This window comes from Sapajus apella, unplaced genomic scaffold (assembly GCF_009761245.1).
Source record: "Sapajus apella isolate SASKATOON/1434 unplaced genomic scaffold, GSC_monkey_1.0 scaffold82, whole genome shotgun sequence".
NCBI lineage: Eukaryota > Metazoa > Chordata > Mammalia > Primates > Cebidae > Sapajus > Sapajus apella.
This window is the reverse complement of record NW_022437022.1, coordinates 4460687-4483818: the sequence shown is the minus strand read 5'-3', so window position 1 is coordinate 4483818 and position 23132 is coordinate 4460687. Positions and strand designations below refer to the sequence as shown.

Below are 23132 nucleotides of genomic sequence, written 5' to 3'. Positions count from 1 at the left end.
GCTAAATATTACTCTCTGTATCATACGATTATTTCTAAATTGACTGCCCAGTAAAACACATATACTTCCCTTTCTGAACTATGAATTCAGGAATCTTCATGTAAAAACATTTTTAGATATTGTCACACATAATTACACAAACTTGGTGAATGTCAATCGTCTCATGCAGTCTACACTTGTCTGTGGTCAGCAGCCCAGACAAGCCACACCTCAGACAACACGGCCTCACGCATGCTTAAATTTGTACCTCGTATACTCTGGGAACTCACCAGAGACCTGTAAAGGACTTCCAGAAGAAAGGGGGCCAATTTAAGGGAGGAGAGAAGACCTAGGGCACATAGAATATTATTCTTTTTTTTTTGGAATATTATTCTTAAATCTGTTTAATTCTCCAAGGAGCAAATCTAACTTGCCCCCATCCTCTAGCTGCCCAGAGTTCATCATTCCCCAAATCTGTTTCAATGGAAAAACAAAATCTTAATCAGGACTGGATTCCCCTGGAAGGAAAACACAGATTTCCATTGCAGACATTCCCAATCTAGGGAAAAGTCTTGAGTAGAAACTGTGGTGAAGTCTGGTCTGTTCTGGTCCGCCATTCCTGTGATAACCCTCAGAAACATTACAACCCACAGTCAAGCCCTGTGGTAACAAGTAAGGAAGAAACTCACCTGTTGTTCAGACAGCAGCTGCTCCTGAGAGCTGAAGACTGAAATGTTAAATTCCAGCTTCTGAGAAAATCAAGCAATGTGGGAAAGAAAAAAAATGAGAGGACAGAAAAGAGGAATGCAGGTAGATATTTTTAAAAAACAAAAAAAACTAAAGGTTGACCTCAGAAACACAGATATTACAAATGTTCCTTCCTATTTCTCTATTTTATTAATTTAGAGCAAGTTTCAGGTGTCTACTTCCTATATTTCATAATCTAGAAAATGGATCTACTGCACAATAAGCTTTAAAAATGATTACGCAGTTACAGACGGCTTCATCACAAGATCTTATTCATGCACTCAAACTTCAAAAATGGCTCACAACAGGAATAACTGCTATATTCAACAATTACATAAATTATAAAAATGTCTCATTAAGGACACCAATGTTAGTTCCCTAATCAGTAACTTTTTTACCCTCATTTGATGAGGGTAGGGGTGGAGATGTGTAACATTGGTGAGGCTGCTAACTATTGAACATTAGTCCCTCCAGAGTTAAGGGTTCTCACATGAAACTTTACAGGGCCCTCCGTTTAGGTCTTAGAGTAAAAGTCAATTGGAGAAAATCATCAAGAACCCATCACTACTCTTAAAAATACACACATCTGTCCATGGGTGGTCTTAATAAGTAGCTAGGTATACGAGTTATACAGATATCTACTAGGAAGAAACTCTGCACTATTCTGGGTGACAGCTCTGATGACATTCTCCTCTCCACACAAAGAAGAAACTATAAATAGAACCCTAAGCATCATGTGCCACATATCAAAGAAGGAGATAGAGTATTTTTGGAATACAAATACACTAAAAGCTTTAGTAAAATGAAATAAAACACCTGTCAATGAGAAACATTATTCTACAAAGATAAAAACTTTTTAAAAAGAAATATGGCCCTTAATCAGATATGATGTAATGACATATCAAATCAACGTCACCACCCCAAGAAAAGTCATCTCCTACCGCACAATTACCCTACCATTCTCAGTGGAAGACTGTCCTCTATTCATAAAAGCTGTTAACACTTTATCTGGACTTCTTGGCACTAGTGTAACTATTTTCTACAGCGTTCTATTTTATAACTTTCTATTACTGTCACAGGCACCTTTCTAAAATACAACCTGTTCATAATGTTCTTCTGTAGATAATGGTTCAGTGTCTCCTCCCTCTCACCAAATTTAAACCTACCTCCTTGACAATCCTTATCTGCTGCGCCTGCCAGCCTCACCAGATACCTTTCATTCCATTCTCTTCTCTCCCCTCTATGCCTGTCTAGAAGGCCACCTTCACCTAGTTATTTCCTACTTGTCCTGCAGGACAACTGGAATGACTCGCTGGGAAACAGTTGATCTTCCAGGCTCTATAGGCTGAACTTTCCAGTACTTCCTTGATAAACCTGTATCATGACACCCACCATTCAGGTTTGTAAATCTTTACTTTTCTGTACTCCTTCTAGACTATGAACAAGGACCTGATGAAGGGTAGTTGCTAAAATCTTGGCTGACTCTAAAGGAGGTGCTAACTGGCTCGCACTGAAACAAGGGTGAGAGGTGACACGGAAAATTTCATATAAAGTTGGTGCCTTTGGAATTGGATCTTGAAAGATGAACAATAGTTTTCAGAAGTACAACAGGCAGAACGGGCATTCAGATCAAAGAGAATTACACGAGCAAAAGAAAGATGAAAAATCACGTTTTGCAGGCATGTATGTGTGTGCTGGTATGTAACACATCTTCCTAATCACTCTCCTTCTGCAGTGGTGAAGGCGGGACCCATACCACCAAGATAAGCCTCATCAGCCCAACTAGGCCACAAGCTCATTGGGAAGAAATGGCCATTTCTATGTGCCTTCCACACAGGCAATATACAGACATATACAACCTACGTGGACCCACCCCTATCCAGCACCACCTAATATATATGTTATAAAGAAATTACACTGAAGTAATTATCATGAATTTAAATACCTATTCATCCAAGGAAAAAAGGTTTCTATTTGGTGAAAAACAGACATTTGAGTTAACCTGTTACAGTCTTAGGTAATTAGGAAACTACTCAGGGAAAGAGTCCTATTACTGTCATTCCTTTTAACCAACCTTCTATCCTACAGGATGAAGTAGATAAGAAAGGGAGGTGAACTGCAAATAAATCAGCCAACTGTCACGTGAGTCTCTTTCTTTAATATTACAAAATTTAGGGAGAGAAACCATTCAGATTAGTACAAAGAAACATTTAAAATAAGCTCATTAAATGCAAATTAAAACAGAAACACTGAATAAGCACAGGGCTACCATTAAAGGCTGAAGATACAGCAGGTAAGAAACAATTTTCATTGATCAAAGAACTAAAAGCTAACAGAATCAAGTATTTTGCATTAAAACTGCTTTCATGAATATGAAGCATTTCGAAGAACTTTTTTTTTTTGCATTTTTCAAAGAAGCTTTGGAGGTAGGAATTGATTTACATATCTTAATACAAAATACTTTCATTGTATCATTTTCAAGCAATGAAGCTATGAGGTTTCAAAAAACACAAACTGCAAAAACATCCTCAGAAATTGGGCCAAAATTGTAAAGGGCATTGGGTCATTTTAGAACCTTTGGACCTAAGGAAGAAGAATTAAATAATTACATAAAATCTTCTATGCAAAACTTTAGTAGAGCCTATGTTTGACACAATTTTTCCTCATCATAAACAGAACATATACTTAGGCACAGAGTTGGTTTTCATCAACTCATTAAAATGGCAGGGCAAAGAGCAGTATTTTCAACTAGTATTTTCAACACAGTATTTTCAACTAGAAATACAAATTGAGACTTTGAAATTCACTGCACGCAAGCTTGAAAACAAATATGTAGATGTATGAGCAAATAGTGAGGTTGGAATGTACGTTCCTGATGGGAAGGGACTGCTTCTGTTGTGTTCCCTCTTGTTTCCCTGGCACCTAGAGCAGTCCAGGACACACAGCAGGTGCTGGAATCACTGCATCTGCTTTTGTGAAACTGATGCATTATAAGATGAGAACAGAAAATTTTCTTCATATATTAATTTGAGAAGTTAAAAGATGCTGCTTTTCATCTGTGAAGAGGGAAAAAGCAAAAAGTCTTTGATGGAGGAAATAGGTACTCTCATATACACTGAAAGGGAGGGCAGGGCCACCGAGGACAGTTGTGCAGCTTATATGCTGAAAGGCACTACATCTGGGGTGACAGAGAGGCAGGGGACTGGAAATCCAGTAGGTGTCCCGCTAGTGAAAGCTGAGTCAGTCTCAGGAAGAACGCCTTTTGGAATTTTCAGCCCTGAAAGATAGGGCAGCTCTTTACTACCATGTTGTATTAGAGGAGACTTTAGATAGGCTTGTAAAAATAGGGAAATTTTTTTAGAGAAATTTGGAAATACCTGGCAAAATTTAAAATCTACAAACTCTTTAACTCAGAAATTGTCATAAGATTTTTATTTTACATATATGCTTACATATGCAAGTAAAAAGATATGGCCACAAACATTTTAGATAACAGCTGTTTGTAAACCTAATGAGTGTTGATTTATTGGTAAGTATTTTCATAATTAGTGTATTCCATAAAAGACTGGGCAGGAATTGCTGTGGAGCGGATCTGTACCTGCAGATGTGTAAATTCTCAAAGAGATGCTAAGTGAAACAAGGTATAGAAGAGACTATCTTCCAATGACTGGTTTTTGTCTGGCAAAAATCTTCTTAAAGTATAAGACACAATGCGTATTTCAATACTGACAACATGGTTGTATATGTAACCATGCACTCTAATATCTGCTGTTACTCAAATACCTAAATCCAGTTCTACGGAACATTTAGAATAAACCACAAATATCACCACTAACATTCCATTTTAAACACAAAGAACTGCTCATTTTTTAAAAAGTTAACATGTATTTTTAATAGAGGTACCAAAAATTACATTTTTCTAAGTTGAATTCTTTTAGGCGTTTTTATTCTGCTTTATATTGTCCTAAAATCCTTCTCCACACTTTACACAAGGCAAAATTTTTCTTTTTTTTTTTTTGAGACAGTTTCGCTTTGTTACCCAGGCTGGAGTCCAATGGGGCGATCTCAGCTCACTGCAACCTCCACCTCCTGGGTTCAAGCAATTCTCCTGCCTCAGCCTCCCGAGTAGCTGGGATTACAGGCATGCACCACCACACCCAGCTAATTTTATATTTCAGTAGAGATGGGGTTTCTGTATGTTAGTCAGGCTGGTCTCAATCTCGGGACCTCAGGTGATCCGCCCGCCTTGGCCTCCCAAAGTGCTGGGATTACAGACGTGAGCCACCACACCCAGCTCACAAAGGCACAATTTTTAACAGGCTTTAACTAAATTATGTTTCTGTAGCTGCCTGGATCAAGATATTCAGTGTATCAATCACAATCCAAGTGGGAAATGTAAGTATTTTTGAAACAGTCTTCATGCCAAGAAGAGAATCTTTGGTTTTGAGAAAGTCAAGGGAAGGTACATTTCATTAGCAGTGAGGTCACAGTCAGTCCTGTTTATTCCTTTTCTACCAGGAAATGCATCTTTATGTTTCGCCTTAAAGGAAGCCAGAATTTAAATAAAGTGGCAGAGTATTATTTGCATTAAGGCGAGTTTAGCACTTGAAGAAAGTGTAGGTCTGAAAGGAGCAAGCTTGGAGAAAGGCTCTTACCTTGAACAGAAAAACAATCACAGATACATACAATTTACATTTTGATCTCCAACTGCTCACTGGGTAAAGTCTGTATTGTCTTTCCTGGCTCTGAATTATCTTCACAAAAACACAAAACCCATCACTCCAGGGCTTCCTTTTCATCGTTTTCACTTTCATCTACCTTTAGCAGTGTTCACCACACATAAATCCCACACTGGCCATTCAGATGTTTACTGAAATGTGTATAATGAGGCTGGGTGTAGTGGCTCATGCCTGTACTCCCAGCATTTTGGAGGCTGAGGCAGGAGAACTGCTTGAACCCAGGAGTTTGAGACCAGCCTGGGCAACACAATGAAACTCCATCTCTACAAAAACTTAAAAATTGGCAGGCATGGCACACACCTGTAGTCACAGCAACTCAGGAGGCTGAGATGGGAGGATGACTTGAGCCCAGGAATTGGAGGCTGCAGTGAGCTGTGATGGCACCACTGCACTCCAGCCTGGGTGACAGAGCCAGAACCTGTCTCAAGAAAAGAAAGAAAGAAAAAAGAGACAGGTGTCTAATTTCAGAATTAGGCAATGCAACTAGTTGAATAAAATAATTTATTGCACATTGTCCACGATTTCTTATGTAGGTACATTTCCTAAGGAAGGCGGGCATGGATTTAGTCATTTATATTGTAATGCACACTTACTTGCACTATTTAAAGTAACAGCTGAAGTGAGAGAAAGAACACTTTTTTAAAACCAACCTTCTATTCTCCAAGTCATTACCAGTAATTGATAACTGTTTAATCATCAACTCCAAAGATCGTATTTCTTCCTTCTTGGAAGAAGAATTCCAGATAAAACTAAACAAAACTGCCCAAATATATTTCAGCCTAATAAAGCTATCTATATAACTTATTAGGTAATAATTTATAACTGAGTAATATTCTTTAGATTTTAAGTGCCTGTCTTCATATAGCTTTACAATAAATTTGCTTCTCTTAAAATTATCTGTGCATTAGCTTAAGTTGAATTAAAATAAAATGTGTTTAACTGTCTTCAAAATTAGACATAGGCTATTTTCTTCCTGTAGACTACTCACAGCACGGATTCTGGAAAACCTCTTCTACTCGATTTTCTGATTCAGTTCAGATTTGTGATTACAAGTCAATCTTACGTAAATGTCATCTAAAAAGAGCTCATGAAAACTCATAAAATTTGTAATTTTTTTCATTATTTGATAACCTTCAAGTCACTCACCAAAAGTCAGACCATGATAGAAAGGGAAGAAAAGTTGAACAACATTCTTGTTTTACCACAGAGACAAAGACAATGCCAGTTACCTGGCCCGAGTCTCCCACTGATGGGTAGAATGTTTACATTTTAACAATAACTTCATAAACAAAAGCAGATGTAAGAAGTATTTTCAGTGCATAAAGATTACGTAATTATAAATCCACCTTTTATCTTTCTTCCGGACAGACCGCATCTGACTCTGAACGTACTTACTACAATCCAAAGTGTTTTCTAACTGACACTCCTCAGGAATTAGCCCTAAACGAGCTCACTAAACCCTCCATACATTACGTGGAGAAACCTCCATAATAATGACATCTCACATAGCATTGTTTTCTAAACATATGGCGCATTTCCATTAATTTTCAGGGTTAGCCCCTAAAGCGACGTTTGGCTTAACAACCCTGGAAGGCAGGACCTTTGCTCATCTCAAGTGTTCACGAACTCTGACAGCCACCAAGTTTCGTTTACAAAATTGCACCTCGGTCATTCTGGGTTTTACCAAAAAAAATCCTAATTTTGCAAAAGGCAGAAGATGTAATCTCGGGAATTATTTACTCTTAATTTTTCTTTCACCTCAGACCTTCAACGAGAGGTTGAAAAGGAAACCTCCGAGGGGGCAAGAAGTTTAGATCCATCTGGAGGAGTTTCTGCGGAGCCCAACCATCCTCACCAGGTGCCTTCCATTAAGAGTTTAATGCTTTGCTGGGGTTTCCTGAAAGAGCCCTGAGCCGCACGACCACCGCCGGCCAGGGGATGGAGGAAGGCGAGGGGGGACGGCGGCGGGGCGAGGGCTTCCGGACCCCGCACGGTCCGGGGGACCGCGAGCGAGGAGCGGGGATGCGGGGCCGCCTGGCGTCCCCGGCGAGGCTGTCTTCTCGGTAACGCTCAGAGCGGGGGTGGGCGGGCGCTTGGAGCACACACACTGGGGCCCCAGGCCGGCGTCAGTGAACTGGGGAGCCCGGCGGCGTGGGCCGGGGTAGGCTCGGGCACTTTGGCTCCGTCATTGACAGATGGCACCGGGGGTCCCGGTCGGCGGAGGCGGCGCGGGGCGGCGCAGAGAAGCTGTACCTGGCAGACACCCACGTACCTATCATGATCACTGGGCAGGTGGCGGTTGCGAGGCAGGCAGAGGCCTACGCTCGCACTGGCGCCCGCCCGCGCCTCCCACCAGCGGCTCTCCCGAGTTAAATCGTCCAGGTCTCCCCGCCCCCGCGCCCGGCCCTAGAAATGCGCACGCGCGGACGGTACGCGGCCCGGGGCCTGCTGGGAGTCGTAGTTTTAATGCGTAGTTTCTCCTCACGTCCCCTCCCCACGTCCCTGCAGCCGCCCTTTCCGGCTTCAGGCCCAGGAAGCATACGTCACGGGGGAGGCGGGCAGAGCTGCGCGCCCGCAGTGTTGACCAGTCGCTTAGCAACCGGGAGGCTTACCTTTGGAAGCTTGTTGCAGCTCTAGCCGCGGTCCTGCCCTCTTCCCGCCCCGCCCCTCCCCTAAACTCCCTTCACCTAGGAGCTGCCAAACATCTGGATCAACCTGGGCACTACGAGGGGTTGAATTTCTACCATTAACGCGCCTTTTGACATTTTTTTTTCCCGACCTCCTGCTCACATCCGTAAAACCCACTGATTCTTTTACTACACTTTTTATGAGAACAAGATATTTTCTAGGAAGATGGTGGCAGAAAAAGAGACCCTGAGCTTAAACAAATGCCCAGACAAGATGCCGAAGAAGACAAAGCTGCTGGCACAACAGCCTCTCCCGGTGCACCAGCCTCACTCCCTGGTTTCTGAGGGCTTCACAGTCAAAGCCATGATGAAAAACTCAGTCGTAAGTGATCTTCCTGAATTAAATGCACTTGCTCCGAATCAGGGGACACGAGATTTACAGAGGTTGGCTAGCCCTAGGATGGACTCTGAGCCCAAGCCCTGGGTGGTCTTTGCCAAAAATGGCAATTACTTGGCAAGTAGCAGAGGGTACCCCACAGCGTGTGGAGGGCAGCCTAGGTTGTTAGAATCTTGGGCAAATGATGTACTCTGCCCATTTATAAGCACTTCCCCGATAGCTCACGGTTTCCGCTATTTACACCAGGAAAAAAATCCCCTTTACTTACTAATTCCTAACTATCCCCACTCAGCAAAGAGCCTTATAGTAGGTGAGTTCTTAGAAATCATAAACTCTTGCAAAATTTAACACGAGCTGATATACAACTGAGAACATAAACTCATTAAGTAACCTATAATAAGAAATTTCTTCTCTTCAACCTAGGTAATTTTAGAATACCCTAGCATTCACTTTTGCAACACTTGGCTCTTACAAAATGATGTCAGCTTGTTAGAGTGCTGGAAGCCAACTTAATATGAACAGTTTCCTGATAGGCCTTTTTAGATGATGTGCTTTAAACAATACAAGCTTTAGCTCATGTATCTCTCCTACTAATACAATTCAAATTTGTCTCTATTATTTGTAGTAATAAAAATAAAATATCCTAGATATCATTAAAGAAAAAAGATTAAAAATACATACAAATATTTTAGCTATCTGCATGATAGTGTATTTTTTAAAAACCTTCCTATTTTTTAAATAGCTTTACACTTGGTATGCTCAGCCAGATTTTGCTACTGAGTCAGCACCTGTCTGGGAATGAGGCATTAAATAATAAATGCAGCTTTCAAATCTGTGTAATTTACACCCTGGGAAGATCTGAGTTATTGCATGACAATTCATTATGTTAAATGAATAGTGTTGTTTTCCAGTGTCACATTATTTCCTTTGCTTATATGTTGCAAACCTAATAATACCTTATTCCTAAACTACATACTTAAAATACATGAGTGAAACAGATTACCTAGAGACCCCTAGGCCAGATTTGCATGCAGCTGTGCAAAATGACATCCTAATTATTAGAAAATATGTCAGGTGATTTACAGTAGTTAAAATTCTTGGAAATAGACTAAATTTCTGCTTGTTGTAACTAATCCTTTTTCATGGAATTTCACATAAATTGGTTCTCATAGGAGTCAAGATGACTCATTTATCAGCAATACCAAAACCATTCAAGTTAATCATTTATTCTTCTACACAATATTTACAATTTTGGTGTTTTTTAATGTTATAGTTTAATATCACAAGTATTTTTTAATGCAGAGTTCTCCTGTTTTTTTTCCTAAACCTGCCTTCATAATTCTTGTATCGGGTTAATTCTTTAATATAATCTTACACCGAAGACATAGTTCTGCAAAATCTGATGTTACTGTATTGCCAAATGTAATAAATATACCTACAAGACTTAAAAAATTGATTATGAAGCAGCTTCTTTATAAACAACTTATTTGAGATCCATTATCTTCTCTTTTTTATTCTAAAGGAAAATCTCGTACTGGCAATACCTTTCTTGCCATTGGAAATCATAATTCTTAAATGCATACATTATTTATCCATCATCTATTTATTCAGTCAACAATTCTCTCTCTTTTTTCTTAATACCTCGTACTTGCTAAGCACAGTTCTGAGGATTTAAGATCAGCAAAACAAAGTCTCTGCCCTTAGTACTCCAAGGAAAACCAAAATAACAATCAAATCTTGATAAAAGAAAGCTAGACAATACTGTTTATATAAAATAACTTCAGTGGTTCAGAAAATGAAAATTTTCAATTTCATAACCAATAATTACATTTCATCATTTTTACCTTTAGCAGTATAGACTTTTCAGCACTGTAAAGTCAAAATATCCTTATCTCTTTCTGAAGGTGTATTTCTATTCAGGATATATATGCCAATTTTTAGCTTTTCTTAATTGCAACCTCATGCTCCAAAGCTTATACCCTCCAAACCACTTTTCCAGTTAGATAAGTCACTTTCCAATGCTCTTCCACCTAAAACATGAAGAACTGTATATATCCTAAGGAATTATACAGATACTCCTGATATTTCTTTGATTGCAATAGTGATACAAGTACATAAAGTTGATCATAAATATGTTTCATCAAATGGGCCGTGCAAGCAGAAATACTTATTTAAACAGTAAGTCTGAATATGAGCGTGTAAAACTATTGAAAAAGTAATAAATGTAAATGGCAAAATTTTAAAAATCTCAATATCAAATATTGTTCTTCTATAGAAAGTAGACTTTGTTTCCGTGAAATTTTTGTTGCATTCGTTAAGAAAACAAGCATCACAAAAGCCCTGCAATCAAATAATATTCAAATTTACATTTTTATAATGCTTGCCTATAAAGAGATATAAAAGATACATAATTTGAAGTTTTCATATAGTTCATTTTCCTTTTAAAGGTCTTGTTTGGAGTGTGATAGAGCCCATGACCAGAGACTAGTAACCCAGCATTGTGTGGTCTGCATCTTGCCAGGTGCTTTCTGTGCTAAACCAGCTTATCATGAACCAAATTAGAAAATCGACCCAGGGTTATAGTGACAGAGAAGTTGAATTCAGCCTAAGCTTTCTATTACAGCTTTCCTTCTCAGTAGACTATAGATGCTTTATGCTTAAAGTTTAGGGGAAAGGAATAAATATTTTTTTAATATTAAAGGTTGAGTATTCCTATTCCAAAAGTCTGAAACCTGAAATGGTCCAAAATATGAAAGTTTCTGAGTGCTGACATTACACTAAAAGGAAATGCTCTTTTGAGCATTTTGGATTTCAGATATTTGGAATTGGCATGACAACCAGTATATAATACAGATATAGTCAGCCCTTTGCATATGTTCCGCCTCCATGGATTCAACTAACTTTGGATTGAAATGTTTGAGACAAAAATTTTATCTGTATTGAATATGTACAGGCTTTTTATTTCTAGTAATTATTCCCTAAACAATACAGCGTAGCAGCTATTCACATGATGTTTATATTGTTTTAGATATTATAAGTAATATAGACATGATTTAAAGTATATGGGAGGAAATGTGTAGGTTATATACAAATACTATGCCATGTTATATCAGGGACTTGAGCATCTGCAGATTTTGGTATCTGCAGGAGTTCCTGGAAGCAATTCTTCATGGAGACTGAGGGACGACTGTGTTCCAAATTTGAACAAAAAACAAAAACAGGGTGGGGAGTTGGGAAGAGATAGGATGGGGAGAAATGCCAGATATAGGTGAAGGGGAGGAAGGCAGCAAATCGTGCTGCTATGTGTGTACCTATGCAACAATCTTGCATGTTCTTTACATGTACCCCAAAACCTAAAACACAATAAAAAAAAAAATCCAAAAGACTTCTGGTCCCAAGCATTTCAGATAAGGGAGAGTTCAAACTGTACTTTACATGTATAATGTATTTTATATTTACCAATCATTTACTCATTTAACACACAATGGTAATCAATATTTATAAATTATATATTAAAATATTAATTTGGCTGCTTTAACAGAGACCAAACAACAATAGCTTAATTAAGATGGAAGTTGTTTCTCTCATAATAGAAGTTCAAGTTTGTAGGCAATCCCAGGAGGTTAGGCAGCATTTCTCCGTGAGGTAGGTGCAGGGACATAGAAGCATGTTTGTGCTTTGTATCCTATAAAATGACACCTGAGACAAGGTGGGCTCAAGACCACTAGGGTCAGATACCTGCCCTTAGGGAGGAGGAAAGTGGAAGCAGAGAGCTTCCCATTATGGTCATGACCCAGACACAGCACCCCAGTTTCATTCTCGTCCAACTGGCCAGAACTTAGTGATACACCTACATGTTCCCTTTTTGCAAAATCATATGAAAGCTTGACCCATGAAGCAACTCCCAGGCCCACATACCTGTCTCTTAGGAAAAAGGATGAAGAAAGCTATGTTGTTCCCAAAGGGCATCATCTCTAATGCCTGCTTCAAGTAGGGGAGAGAAAAATGGGTCCAGAGCAACCTGCAAGAATGAGGCAGGAAGAAATGAAGAGCAAGCAGCTTCATTATGAGGGCATGTCCCAGAAACAGCAATCTTCATTCCTGCTCAAATCCATTGCCAAAACCTAGTCTTACAGCCACAGCTAGTATAAGAGAGGCTGGGACATGTAGTCTTTAACTGGTAGCTCTGTGTCCAGTTCAAACTTGCGATGTTTTATTACTGTAGTGAAGGAATATTGAGGGATAACTAGAAGTGTCTAGGTCCAGTGCTAAATGTGCTATATTATTAGTGAAGAAAAACAGAGAGACAAGTAAAATAATTATAATACAAATAAGTAGATATCTCTGGTAGAGAAGTACTACCAGAGGGACTAAGTGGCAATAAACTAATGGGGACCCTCATCACCTTTTGTCTAGGTTTGTACAATATCTTCCACCCATCAATTGGTTGACTCCCTCAATCAATTATCAGTATGATTACATTAATCTTTCCGGTACCATGTTCTGCTCCTAATACTACTCAGAGCTTTTGGAGCTTCCCAATTATTATAGAAAAATGTCATGATACTTCCCAAGGGCCAGCAATGTCCTCTGTGATCTAATACCACTCTGTGGTTTTATTTTTTAATTTTTTTCTTTAAATTAAAAAAAATATTGTATTTTAGGTTTGGGGGTACATGTGAAGAACATGCAGGATTGTTGCGTAGGTACATACATGGCAATGTGGTTTGCTGCCTTCCTCCCCATCACCTATATCTGGCATTTCTCCCCATGATATCCCTCCCCAACTCCCTACCCACCACTGTCTATCCCCTAGTTTCCCCCTGCAGACCCCAGTGTGTGATGCTTCCCTCCCTGTGTCCATGTGCTCTCATTGTTCAACATCCGCCTATGAATGAGAACAGGCGGTGTTTGATTTTCTGTTCTTGTGTCAGTTTGCTGAGAATGATGGTTTCCAGGTTCATCCATGTCCCTACAAAGGACACGAACTCATCGTTTTTGATGGCTGCATAGTATTCCATGGTGTAGATGTGCCACATTTTCCCTGTCCAGTCATCGTCTTCCACTGTTCTCATTTGCTTCCGTCAACCTGAACCCAGGAAATAAACTCACGTTCTTTATTTTTTGTGTTTCTGCTTATGTTGTTCCCTTTGCTCGAATGTCCTTCTCCCTCCATATCTCCATATACAAATTCATTCTATCATCAGGTAACACATATCTGTTGATCACTGACTATGTGCAAAGCACTGTTTTAAATGCTAGGAATTTAGTAGTCAGCAAAAGACAGAACACATGCTGTCAAGAAGCTTATATTTTTGTGGCCAGCAAAATGCCAACTGCTTTAAGAAGACTTTTTTAATTCTCCATCCCTGTCACCCACATAGAAAGTTATCCTTTATTCATTGTGTTCTACTTTGTATTAAGGTCATTTCTGCTCATGTTTTATCTCCTTATGTAAATTCTCTATGAGGGCAGAATCCACATCTGAGTCATTTTTTAATCTTAACCAGAACATAACAGTGTACTCAATAAATACTTGCTGAAAGCAATTCTACCCTTTCTTATCTCATATTCTCCCACTTTCTTGTTGTTATAATTGTTATTTGTCTCTATTTTGAATTTTTTAAAGCCAGCATCTCTAATTGTGGAGCCCAGAAGATCCCTTTAAAACTCGAGAAGGCTGAATCGTGGCATTCTTCACCTCAACCCCTAAGGTGGCTCCCTGTCTCACCCAGAGTAAAAGCTAAGGTTCCTATACTGGGAAGGCCCTGTGTGATCCCACTACCCTTCCTGCTTTATGCAAATCTGTTGGCACTGCCTCCTGAACTCATTTGGTGCCACATCTTTGCCCTTCCTGTTTCCTCCGCCTGAAATGCATTTTCCCCTGTGTCATCATCTCTTGATGTTTCAAATTTCTGTTAAAAAATTAGTTATTTAGTGAGTCCCTTCCTGACCGCTCTATTTAAAATTTCACACCCTTAATAATCCTCTCCATTCCTACTCTGGAACTCCCATCTCCCTTCCCTGTTTTGTATTTTTCCATTTAATGTTAATTTAGTTGAGCCTGTGTTTTCTTCTACCAGAGTGCAAGCCCTGGAAGGGCAGGAAGTTTGTTTGTTTTACCCACTGCTGCATCCTCACCTCAAGAAAAATTTCTGGCACATAGTAGCTGCTGTTTATCTTGTTTTGATCAGTTGAATTAATGAATGACTGTATTTTATACTACAATTAGACAATCATCTTCAAATTAGCGGCTTCAGAGAAAATGTCAACGATGTTATGTAGATATTAAATCTAGAAATTAGAATAATTTGCAATCGTGTTATGCAGTACTATAAAAGTTATACATGTTCATTGAAAAATAAAGTGGTTTGGCTTAGAAAAGCTTTTTCCTAAGATGAGGAAAAATTTAGCCTTCTTTTTCCTTGATTCTGTTTTACTTTTAATGTTTTATTTTTAAAGTTTGCTTCACCTTAAATCATTTGGGTTTAGGAAGGCATGAATTTTGACTTATTTTCCCTAAATGGCCAGAGAATTGTTACATGAACCTTTATAAATTTAAACTAAAATATATCAAATATCTTCCTATTAAATTTAGGACTTCCTATTCAATTTAAATAATATATCAGGGCTATGTTTTTATCATTTCAAGTAACTTTATTAATAATTGATTACTTAATGTCATATATTCATTCTTTAATAGATAATAGGAGTAGTCATCTTTATTCCATTTGGCTTTTCCAACCAATTTTATGAAAAGGCAGGTTACACTATGTTTTTCCACTTAATGTATAAATCTCAAACAATTTAATATTTTGTGGTTGTTTAGGGATACTTATTAAAAGGACAGAGCAAGGACTGGAACCTAGATTTCTAGGTTTTTCTTACAACAGTTATCTAACGTATTGTAGTTGAATTACTTGGTGAATATTAAGCCAAACACACTGATGCAACCAACACCCAAATCCAGAAACATTGTCAACAACCCAAAACCCCATCTGCCTCTTTCTGGTCACTACCCAGCACACCTACACGCTAACCTTATTCTAACTCTGGCCAACAGACTAGTTTCACCTGTTTTTGTACTTATCTACATGGAATCATAAAGTATGTAATTGTTTTGGGTCCACTTTCTTTCATCAACATTCTGTTTGTGAGATTCACCTACATTATTGCATTCAACTATGGTTGTAAATAAATCCTTCATGTTTATTCCTGTCTATTATTTTAATGGATGTACAATAATTTATTTATCCATCTCTTTGTTGATGGGTATTTTTGTGACTTCCAATTTAGGACTGTTACAAACAGCATTACTAAGAAAATTCTTACATTGTTTTTGGAGAACATATATGCAAAGGACTGAGGGCATATTTCTGGGAGCAGAATTGCTGGACCCTAGGTCATGCATGTTTGGCTTTAGTAACTAAATCAAAACTGTTTTCCCAATTGATTTTCAAATTTAAAGTCTTTCCAGCACTACGTGAGAGTGCTGTTTGCACTACAGTCTCACCAATAATTAGTATTTTTTATTTTGCACTTTAAGTATTCCAGTAGATATATTATGTTATATCCTTGTCATTTAAATATTAATTTTATTGCAACTAATAAAGTTAACAGCTACTTCATATATTTACTGTCCATTTGGATATGTTTTTTATTGAAGCATCTTTTTAAGATTTTTGACTGCTTTTCTCTTAGCTTGATTTGGCTTACCTATTTGTAGTGCTTTTTTTCATCTATATTCTAAAGGATATAAGGCATTTATCTAGTGCTATTTGTATTGCAACTGCAGGTACCCACTCTGTGAGTTTCCTTTGCATTCTGAAGAGTGGCTTTTATTGCTCTCTTTTTAAAGTTACACACTTTATAAAGAAAAATGGTTACCTCAAACATATTTGTATATTTTCTTATAATGTGTTCTTCAACCAATTTCAACTAGCTCACAATGAAATACATACATATTAAGACACTTGACTTGGAACTTGGAAAATAAATTGGAGTGGTCAGAAACGAAATAAACACTAGTGAAATAATAAAATAAAATGTAATTAAAGTAGAAAGAAAAGAAGCATCAGTTTTTTCATTAATAAGGATCAGTATATTTATCAGTAGATGTTCAAATTTAATTCTGAGCTTCTTGGCATCTGCTGCTGAAAAGGGAACATTATACACATCTCATTATTGCAAAAGGAGAAGCCCATCAATCCCTATAGGGAACTGAAGGTTTCTCTACACAGAGCTCTCTGAGAAATTGGTCATGTCACCTTTTAAATACACGCAACATCCATATCTACATTTTTATTTTTGCAAGAAATGCAGTGAAAATGTCATCCACAAAAGATTTCAGTGAGGGCTAAGTGCATGTTATTAAAATGTATCTCGGCAAATTGGATTTTGCATCATATCAAATTGTTGTAGTACATATATATATACCTAGGCTTTTGGTGGTCCAATTTGATCTAGAAATGGAATTTACAGTGCTCACAGGAGTGTGCAGATTGTGTATATTTTAGTTATGGTTCTCAGTTCATTTCATGATGGGAGCATGATAGCTGCTGTTTTTATAAGTTGGCAGGGAAAAAATGTGTAATGTGATAAGAGCACAGAGCTGGACGAGCTGAAAGGGTGTAGGTCCAGGAAAGTTTCCTGAAAGGAATCATGTTAAGTGAAATATAGCCATTGAGAAGGACCTAAGGGAGTGTGCAAAGGCTGAGAAAGACCAGGCTCCCAACTGGTTTGGTGTTCAGTCTTATTATCTGCTATTTTTTTCCTAAAATAATTATGTTGCAAATTCTATTCATTATATACATGTTTAGAATTGTTTAGATTGCATATATTTTTCTGGAGTATATTGAGTGTATATACCTACCTGTGTGTTTGGTGTATATTGCAATGTGTATAATTATGATACTTTATATGGATTTTGTGGATTCCTTCTAATATGCTAATGTTTTACATGTTATTGAAAACTCTTAAGCATTTAAAAGATTTCATAAAATTCTATCCTTTGAATTTGTCATAATTTACTTAGTCTTTCACTTAGGTTGTTTTCAACTTTTTGCCATTAGTGTATACATAATGTTGAAATGAATATATAAAAAGGTTTTTTCTGTATTTTACAGTATTTCCTTGAAATACTACTTCTGAAGTAGATGTGCTGAGCCAGAGATCTTATCAATCTTAAAACCCCAGTCAAGGTTTTATTAATATTACCACCTGCTGTGCTTGAATGTGGCTAGTCTAGCTCCTCCTGTGGTCTCCCTAAGGGGCTTTTGGCTCCCCCAGTGATGCCTGCTATCTGCCTCCCCAGCTGCTAATGTTGGGGGTCAAGATCTCAGCACCTCTGAAACCTATTCATGATACATATAACTAAGGGGTTGCAAACATTTATGGCTGTAGTTCTCAGATTGCAAATTGGAATTTTTGAAAGATTCCTATTTAATTCTTCTAAGTGTTCTGGTTTAATTAGTCTTTAATTAGGGGTTGAGAACATTCTGGTACATAGTATGATGGGGAAGATCACAAAAAACAATTTTCTAGATGGCTACTCAATTTTTCCAAAGACATTTATTAAGTACTATTCTATTCCCCATTGCTTTGTGTGTTCCTTTTCTTTTTGTGTGTTTCATAAATCTATACAATAAAGATATTTGAGAGGAATTTTTAACCAATATCCACACTTTTAATTATTGTAGTAATTAAACCATAACTTGGTAATATGTTTTAGAAATTGGCGAGGCTAATTTATCCTTTGAATTCCCAGAATGTTTATCTTAAACTTTAACATTTTACCATTTTAATCTTCCAAATGACCTTTTAATAAGATGTAAAGTCGAACATCATATTGAGATGAAAATGATCATATAACTCATGTGCAAATAATGATCATTTTATAACACTATCTTCACTTATAGTAATATAGTTTATAATTTCATGTTCATAGATATACATTTTCCTAAGTATTTTTATATTTATTTCATATCCAGCCACCTCACTAACCCTCTTTTTAATCAAATGTTTTCACTAAATTACACATATTTTATTTTAATCATGTTCTTCTACATTTTGAAAAATGTAAATATACAAATAAATATAGAAATAGAAAAGAGGCATCTATTCATCATCTATATTTAATAAATAATATTTTTAATAATAACATTGTATTCTTATAAGTAAAAAATAAAATAAAAAAACCTCACCAAGAGAGCTACAGCTTAATTTATACTCTGTCCTTTCATTCCCAGAGGCAACCAGCATCCTGAAGTTTGTATACATTATTCCTAAATATGCATAATGAATATATATATGCATTCATATATCCTATAGATAGATAGATACAGAGATATGGAGATAATTGAAATTCAAGAACTGTATTTCAGGTAACGTTTTCATCTAAGCTATTTGGTTACAGTGCAGGTTTCTGTAATGCCTTCAGATCATATTCAGTTCATTAATAACAGAATGATATCAGAATAAGTAGGACATTCCGATGTGAGTTTTGCCATCTTGTTAGTATTTTGTGCCACAAAATAACAGCAACTGGATACAAATTATACTAATATGGCTAAATGCAGCATGACACAGAGTAATAGTGCCCTGGATTATACCTGTTCACCATGGGTTCTTCTTCCTAGTTCTGTTTGTGTGCTTGCTCTTGGAAGTGTCTAATGTGAGGCAAGCCCAATCTTTGTATATCCTTACAATGTCTCTATGATTTTTTCAAAACATATAGACCTATACTATATTTATGCCAATATTTCATTTCTAAAGGTCTGAAGTTTAATATTTTAACTGTGCTAGTTAATTTTAATTAAAATGATTATTAAATGCTCTAGTTACAAAGTTACATATATGTATGAGGCTTTTTAATATTATTTTCCCCATACATTTCCACATACACTTTGTTATTTCTACTTAGCCATTTTGCTGAATGGTGGTTCTCTAGGAATGCATGTCCTGTTAGTAGCAAATTTGTTTACCTGCTATATCATATTTCATTGCGTAAATAAGCCAGCTTTTTAGTTCCTTCTCATACTGAGGATCTGTTAGGTTTCTCCACTGCAGTATTGTAACATCCTTTTGTAGGATTCCTTGTGCCTGCAGGCCAAAGTTCACCAGATTTGGAATTGCTGAAAAATGAGGTATAACTTCAACTTTAATACAGTTTGTCCAATTTCTCTCCAAAGTAATATATAAATATTTATATTATGACCAACTCCTAATGAGAATTCGTGTTTCCAAATTTTTTTTCCCAGATCATAATTTGATACCAGACTAAAATTGTTCCAATCTGAAGTATATAAAATATCTTGTTTTAATTTTGCATTTCTCTGATTACTAGTGATCATGTTTTCTTTTTATAGGTTTTTAGTCCTGTAGATTTATTCCTCTCTACTGTGCATATTCATAGACTTTGCCCATTTTTTTCTGTTACGTTGTCTGTTCTTTTGTTATTGATATATAATTGTGCTTAACATATTCTAGATATGGATATGTTATGCATATGGGGTATACATATTTTCTTGGAGTTTGTAACTTGTCTTTATATTTATTTTTACATCTTTTTATTAATACATAAATTTTAAATTTGACTCTAAGTATTTATGTTTGTCATTTTCTTCCTTTATGGTTTTGGGTTTTTTCAAAAATTTTTGCCTAGTTTCATAAAGTTTTTTTTTTTTTTTTTTTGGTCCTGATATTGTAAGGTTTCTTCTATGTGTTTTAGTCTTATAATGTCCATATATACATTATTAATTATTTAACTGCTAATTTATTTTTAAGATGTGAGGTAAGGCTTTCAATTGATCTTTTCCATATGGAGAGCCACCAAGTCAGTACCATGTATGCACAGTAACTGAGCACTCTGTATTATGTCCCATTAGTCTATTTGTCTGTCTCTGAACTAGGATCACACTGCCTTTATTGTTGTAGCTTTGTAGCTTTATAAATTTTGTATTTAGTGAGATGAGTTCCCCCAATTTGTTTATATCCTCTTTGACATTGTTGGTTTCTTGCCATCTATAGCAATTTTAGGATAAACTGTCAAGTTTCATGAAAATTTCTTTGGAGATTTTAGCTAGAATTGTATTAAATGTGCAGAATAATCTGTGGGACATTATCAATCTTTTATATTCTTAATTTGCTAAGGGTGTTTTTCTTAATTGGAAGTAGTATTGCATTTTATCAGATACTTGCTGCATCTGTTGAGATGATTATAAGGTTTGTTCCTCTTCAATCTGTTAATGTTCATATAATGTTAATTATATGAATATATATATTCTTATGCTAAATTATCCTTACATTCTTTTACATTATTTGATCATGATGTATTTAGCTAAAAAAACAAGCATAAATTATTGGTGTCTCTGATTTATCAGGCAGCAAAGTCCTTCCTAGTAATCCACCACAAGGGCCTTTTATCTTATCATCCAAGACCAGGTATTATAGCTAGGGTAATGTCTTCAAGACCAGGTATTATTGCTAGGGTAGTGTCTTAGTCGGCTGGGGCTGTCATAAAACAATACCACAGACTGGGAAGCTTAAACATTTATTTCTTACAGCTTTGAAGACTGGGAAAGTTCAAGGTCGAGGTGCCACCATTTTGGTTCTTGGTGAGGGCTCTCTTCCATGCTTGCAGATGGCCACCTTCTTGCTGTGTCCTCACATGGCTTTCCTCCGTACATGCTTTTGAAGAGAGTATCTCTCTCCACCTCCCTTTCTCTCTCATAGAGCCACTAATCCCGGCCCAAGGGCCTCATTCTCAAGACCTATTCTAACCCTAATTACTACCCCCAAAGTCCCATCTTAAAATACTGTCACATTAGGGATTAGAGCTTCAACACATGAATTTGAGGGAACACAGTATCAGTTAAGGGATGGGATTGCTGTGTTTGGCTCATCTGTCAAGACTGGGAGAAGGACCTATCTCTTGGAGTTCTTGACTGCCAGAATGAAACAATATTTCTGTAAACTAAAAGAAATCAAAAACTTTCCTTTGGAAAGAAAACTAAATGTGGGTACCACATTTGTATTTTGCAAAACATATGTATTGGCTTTTAATGATTTTTTACATACTCATTATTTATTTTTGGTGAGAACAATTAAATCTACTCTCAAATGATTTTCAATAATGCAATACGTTGTGATTAACTATAGTCACCATGTCGTACAATAGAGCTTTCAAATTTATTTCTCCTATTTAACTAAAATTTTATGTCCGATCAGCAACATCAACCCAATTACCCCATCTCCCAGCTCCTAGTAACCACCCTTCTACACTTTGCTTCTATGAGTCAGGCTTTTTTAGATTCCACATATAATATGGTTTGGCTATGTCCCCACCCAGATCTCCTCTTGAATTGTAGCTTCCTTAATTCCCATGTGTTGTTGGAGGGACCTGGTAGGAGATAATTGAATCATGGAGAGTGGTTTCCCCCATACTGTTCTCATGGTAGTGAATAAGTCTCACAAAATCTGATGGTTTTATAAGGGGTTTCCCCTTTCACTTGGCTCTCATTCTCTCTTGCCTGCTACCATGTAAGACGTACCTTTCACCTTCCACCATGATTAGAAGGCCTCCTCAGCCGTGTGGAACAGTGAGTCCATTAAACCTCTTTTTCTTTATAAATTACCCAGTCTCAGGTATGTCTTTATTAGCAATGGGATAATAGACTAATACAACATGTAAGTGAAATTGTGTGGTATTTGGCTTTCTGTGCCTGGCTTATTTGACATGTATAAATATTCTCCAGGTTCATCATATTGTCATACATGACAGGATTTATTTTTCTTTCTCATTCCCTCAAGCATTTACTGTTTGTATTACAAACCAATTATATTCTTGTAGTAATTTTAATCCTTCTTTTTTTTTAAGGCTGAATAGTATTCCATTGGTTATATATACCACACTTTCTTTATTCATTCATTGGCAGACCTATAGTTTATTTCCATATCTTGGCTATTGGGAATAATGCTACAATAAACGTGAGAGTGAAGATATCTCATTGAATACCAACGTCATTTCCTTTGTATGTGTGTGTGTACACACAAAGGAAGTGATGTTGGTATTCAGTTTTCATTTGAATTTCAAATGAAATTGGTATTCAATATCCACTTCTTTCTTCTTTGATATATATATATATATCTTTAGATATATATTTTTAGATATATATCTATATATATATCTAAATATATATATATTTTTTTTAGATACATCTTTAGATATATATCTATATATATATATCAAAGAAGAAAGATTATATATATATATCTTCTTTGATATATAGAAACGTATATATCTTTATATATATATATCTTTATATGTCAAAGAAGATATACATATATATATATATAAAGAGAGATATATATAAAGTTAAATATATATATGTGTGTGTGTATATATATATATGTATATAAGAAGTGGAATCCAGCAATTCCACTTTGTTATATCAAAGAAGAAAGAAGTGGAATTGCTGGATTATATGGCAATTTAAATTTGAATTTTTTGAGGGACCTCCATGCTGTTATTCACAGCAGCTGCACCATTTTGCATTCCTGCCAACAATGTACAGGGGTTCCCATTTTCCACATCCCCACAAACACTAGTTACCTTTTGTCTTTTTGGTAATGACAATTCTAACA

General features: G+C 36.7%; 2 protein-coding genes across 2 annotated transcripts in view; one reads left to right on the top strand and one right to left on the bottom strand.

The window, feature by feature from the left end:
• PRKN (parkin RBR E3 ubiquitin protein ligase) overlaps nucleotides 1–7886 on the bottom strand; it is a 1407348-nt gene extending 1399462 nt beyond the window's left edge. Inside the window, exon 1 of the mRNA XM_032253244.1 lies at nucleotides 7738–7886. Coding sequence (XP_032109135.1) covers nucleotides 7738–7744 — 7 coding nt within the window. The 5' untranslated portion in view covers nucleotides 7745–7886. The remainder of the gene's footprint in view (nucleotides 1–7737) is intronic.
• A 160-nt stretch (nucleotides 7887–8046) lies between these two features.
• The window catches only part of PACRG (parkin coregulated), a 589608-nt gene continuing 574522 nt past the window's right edge, over nucleotides 8047–23132 (top strand). Inside the window, exon 1 of the mRNA XM_032253240.1 lies at nucleotides 8047–8474. Within this exon, the coding sequence (XP_032109131.1) occupies nucleotides 8319–8474 (156 nt within the window). The 5' untranslated portion in view covers nucleotides 8047–8318. The remainder of the gene's footprint in view (nucleotides 8475–23132) is intronic.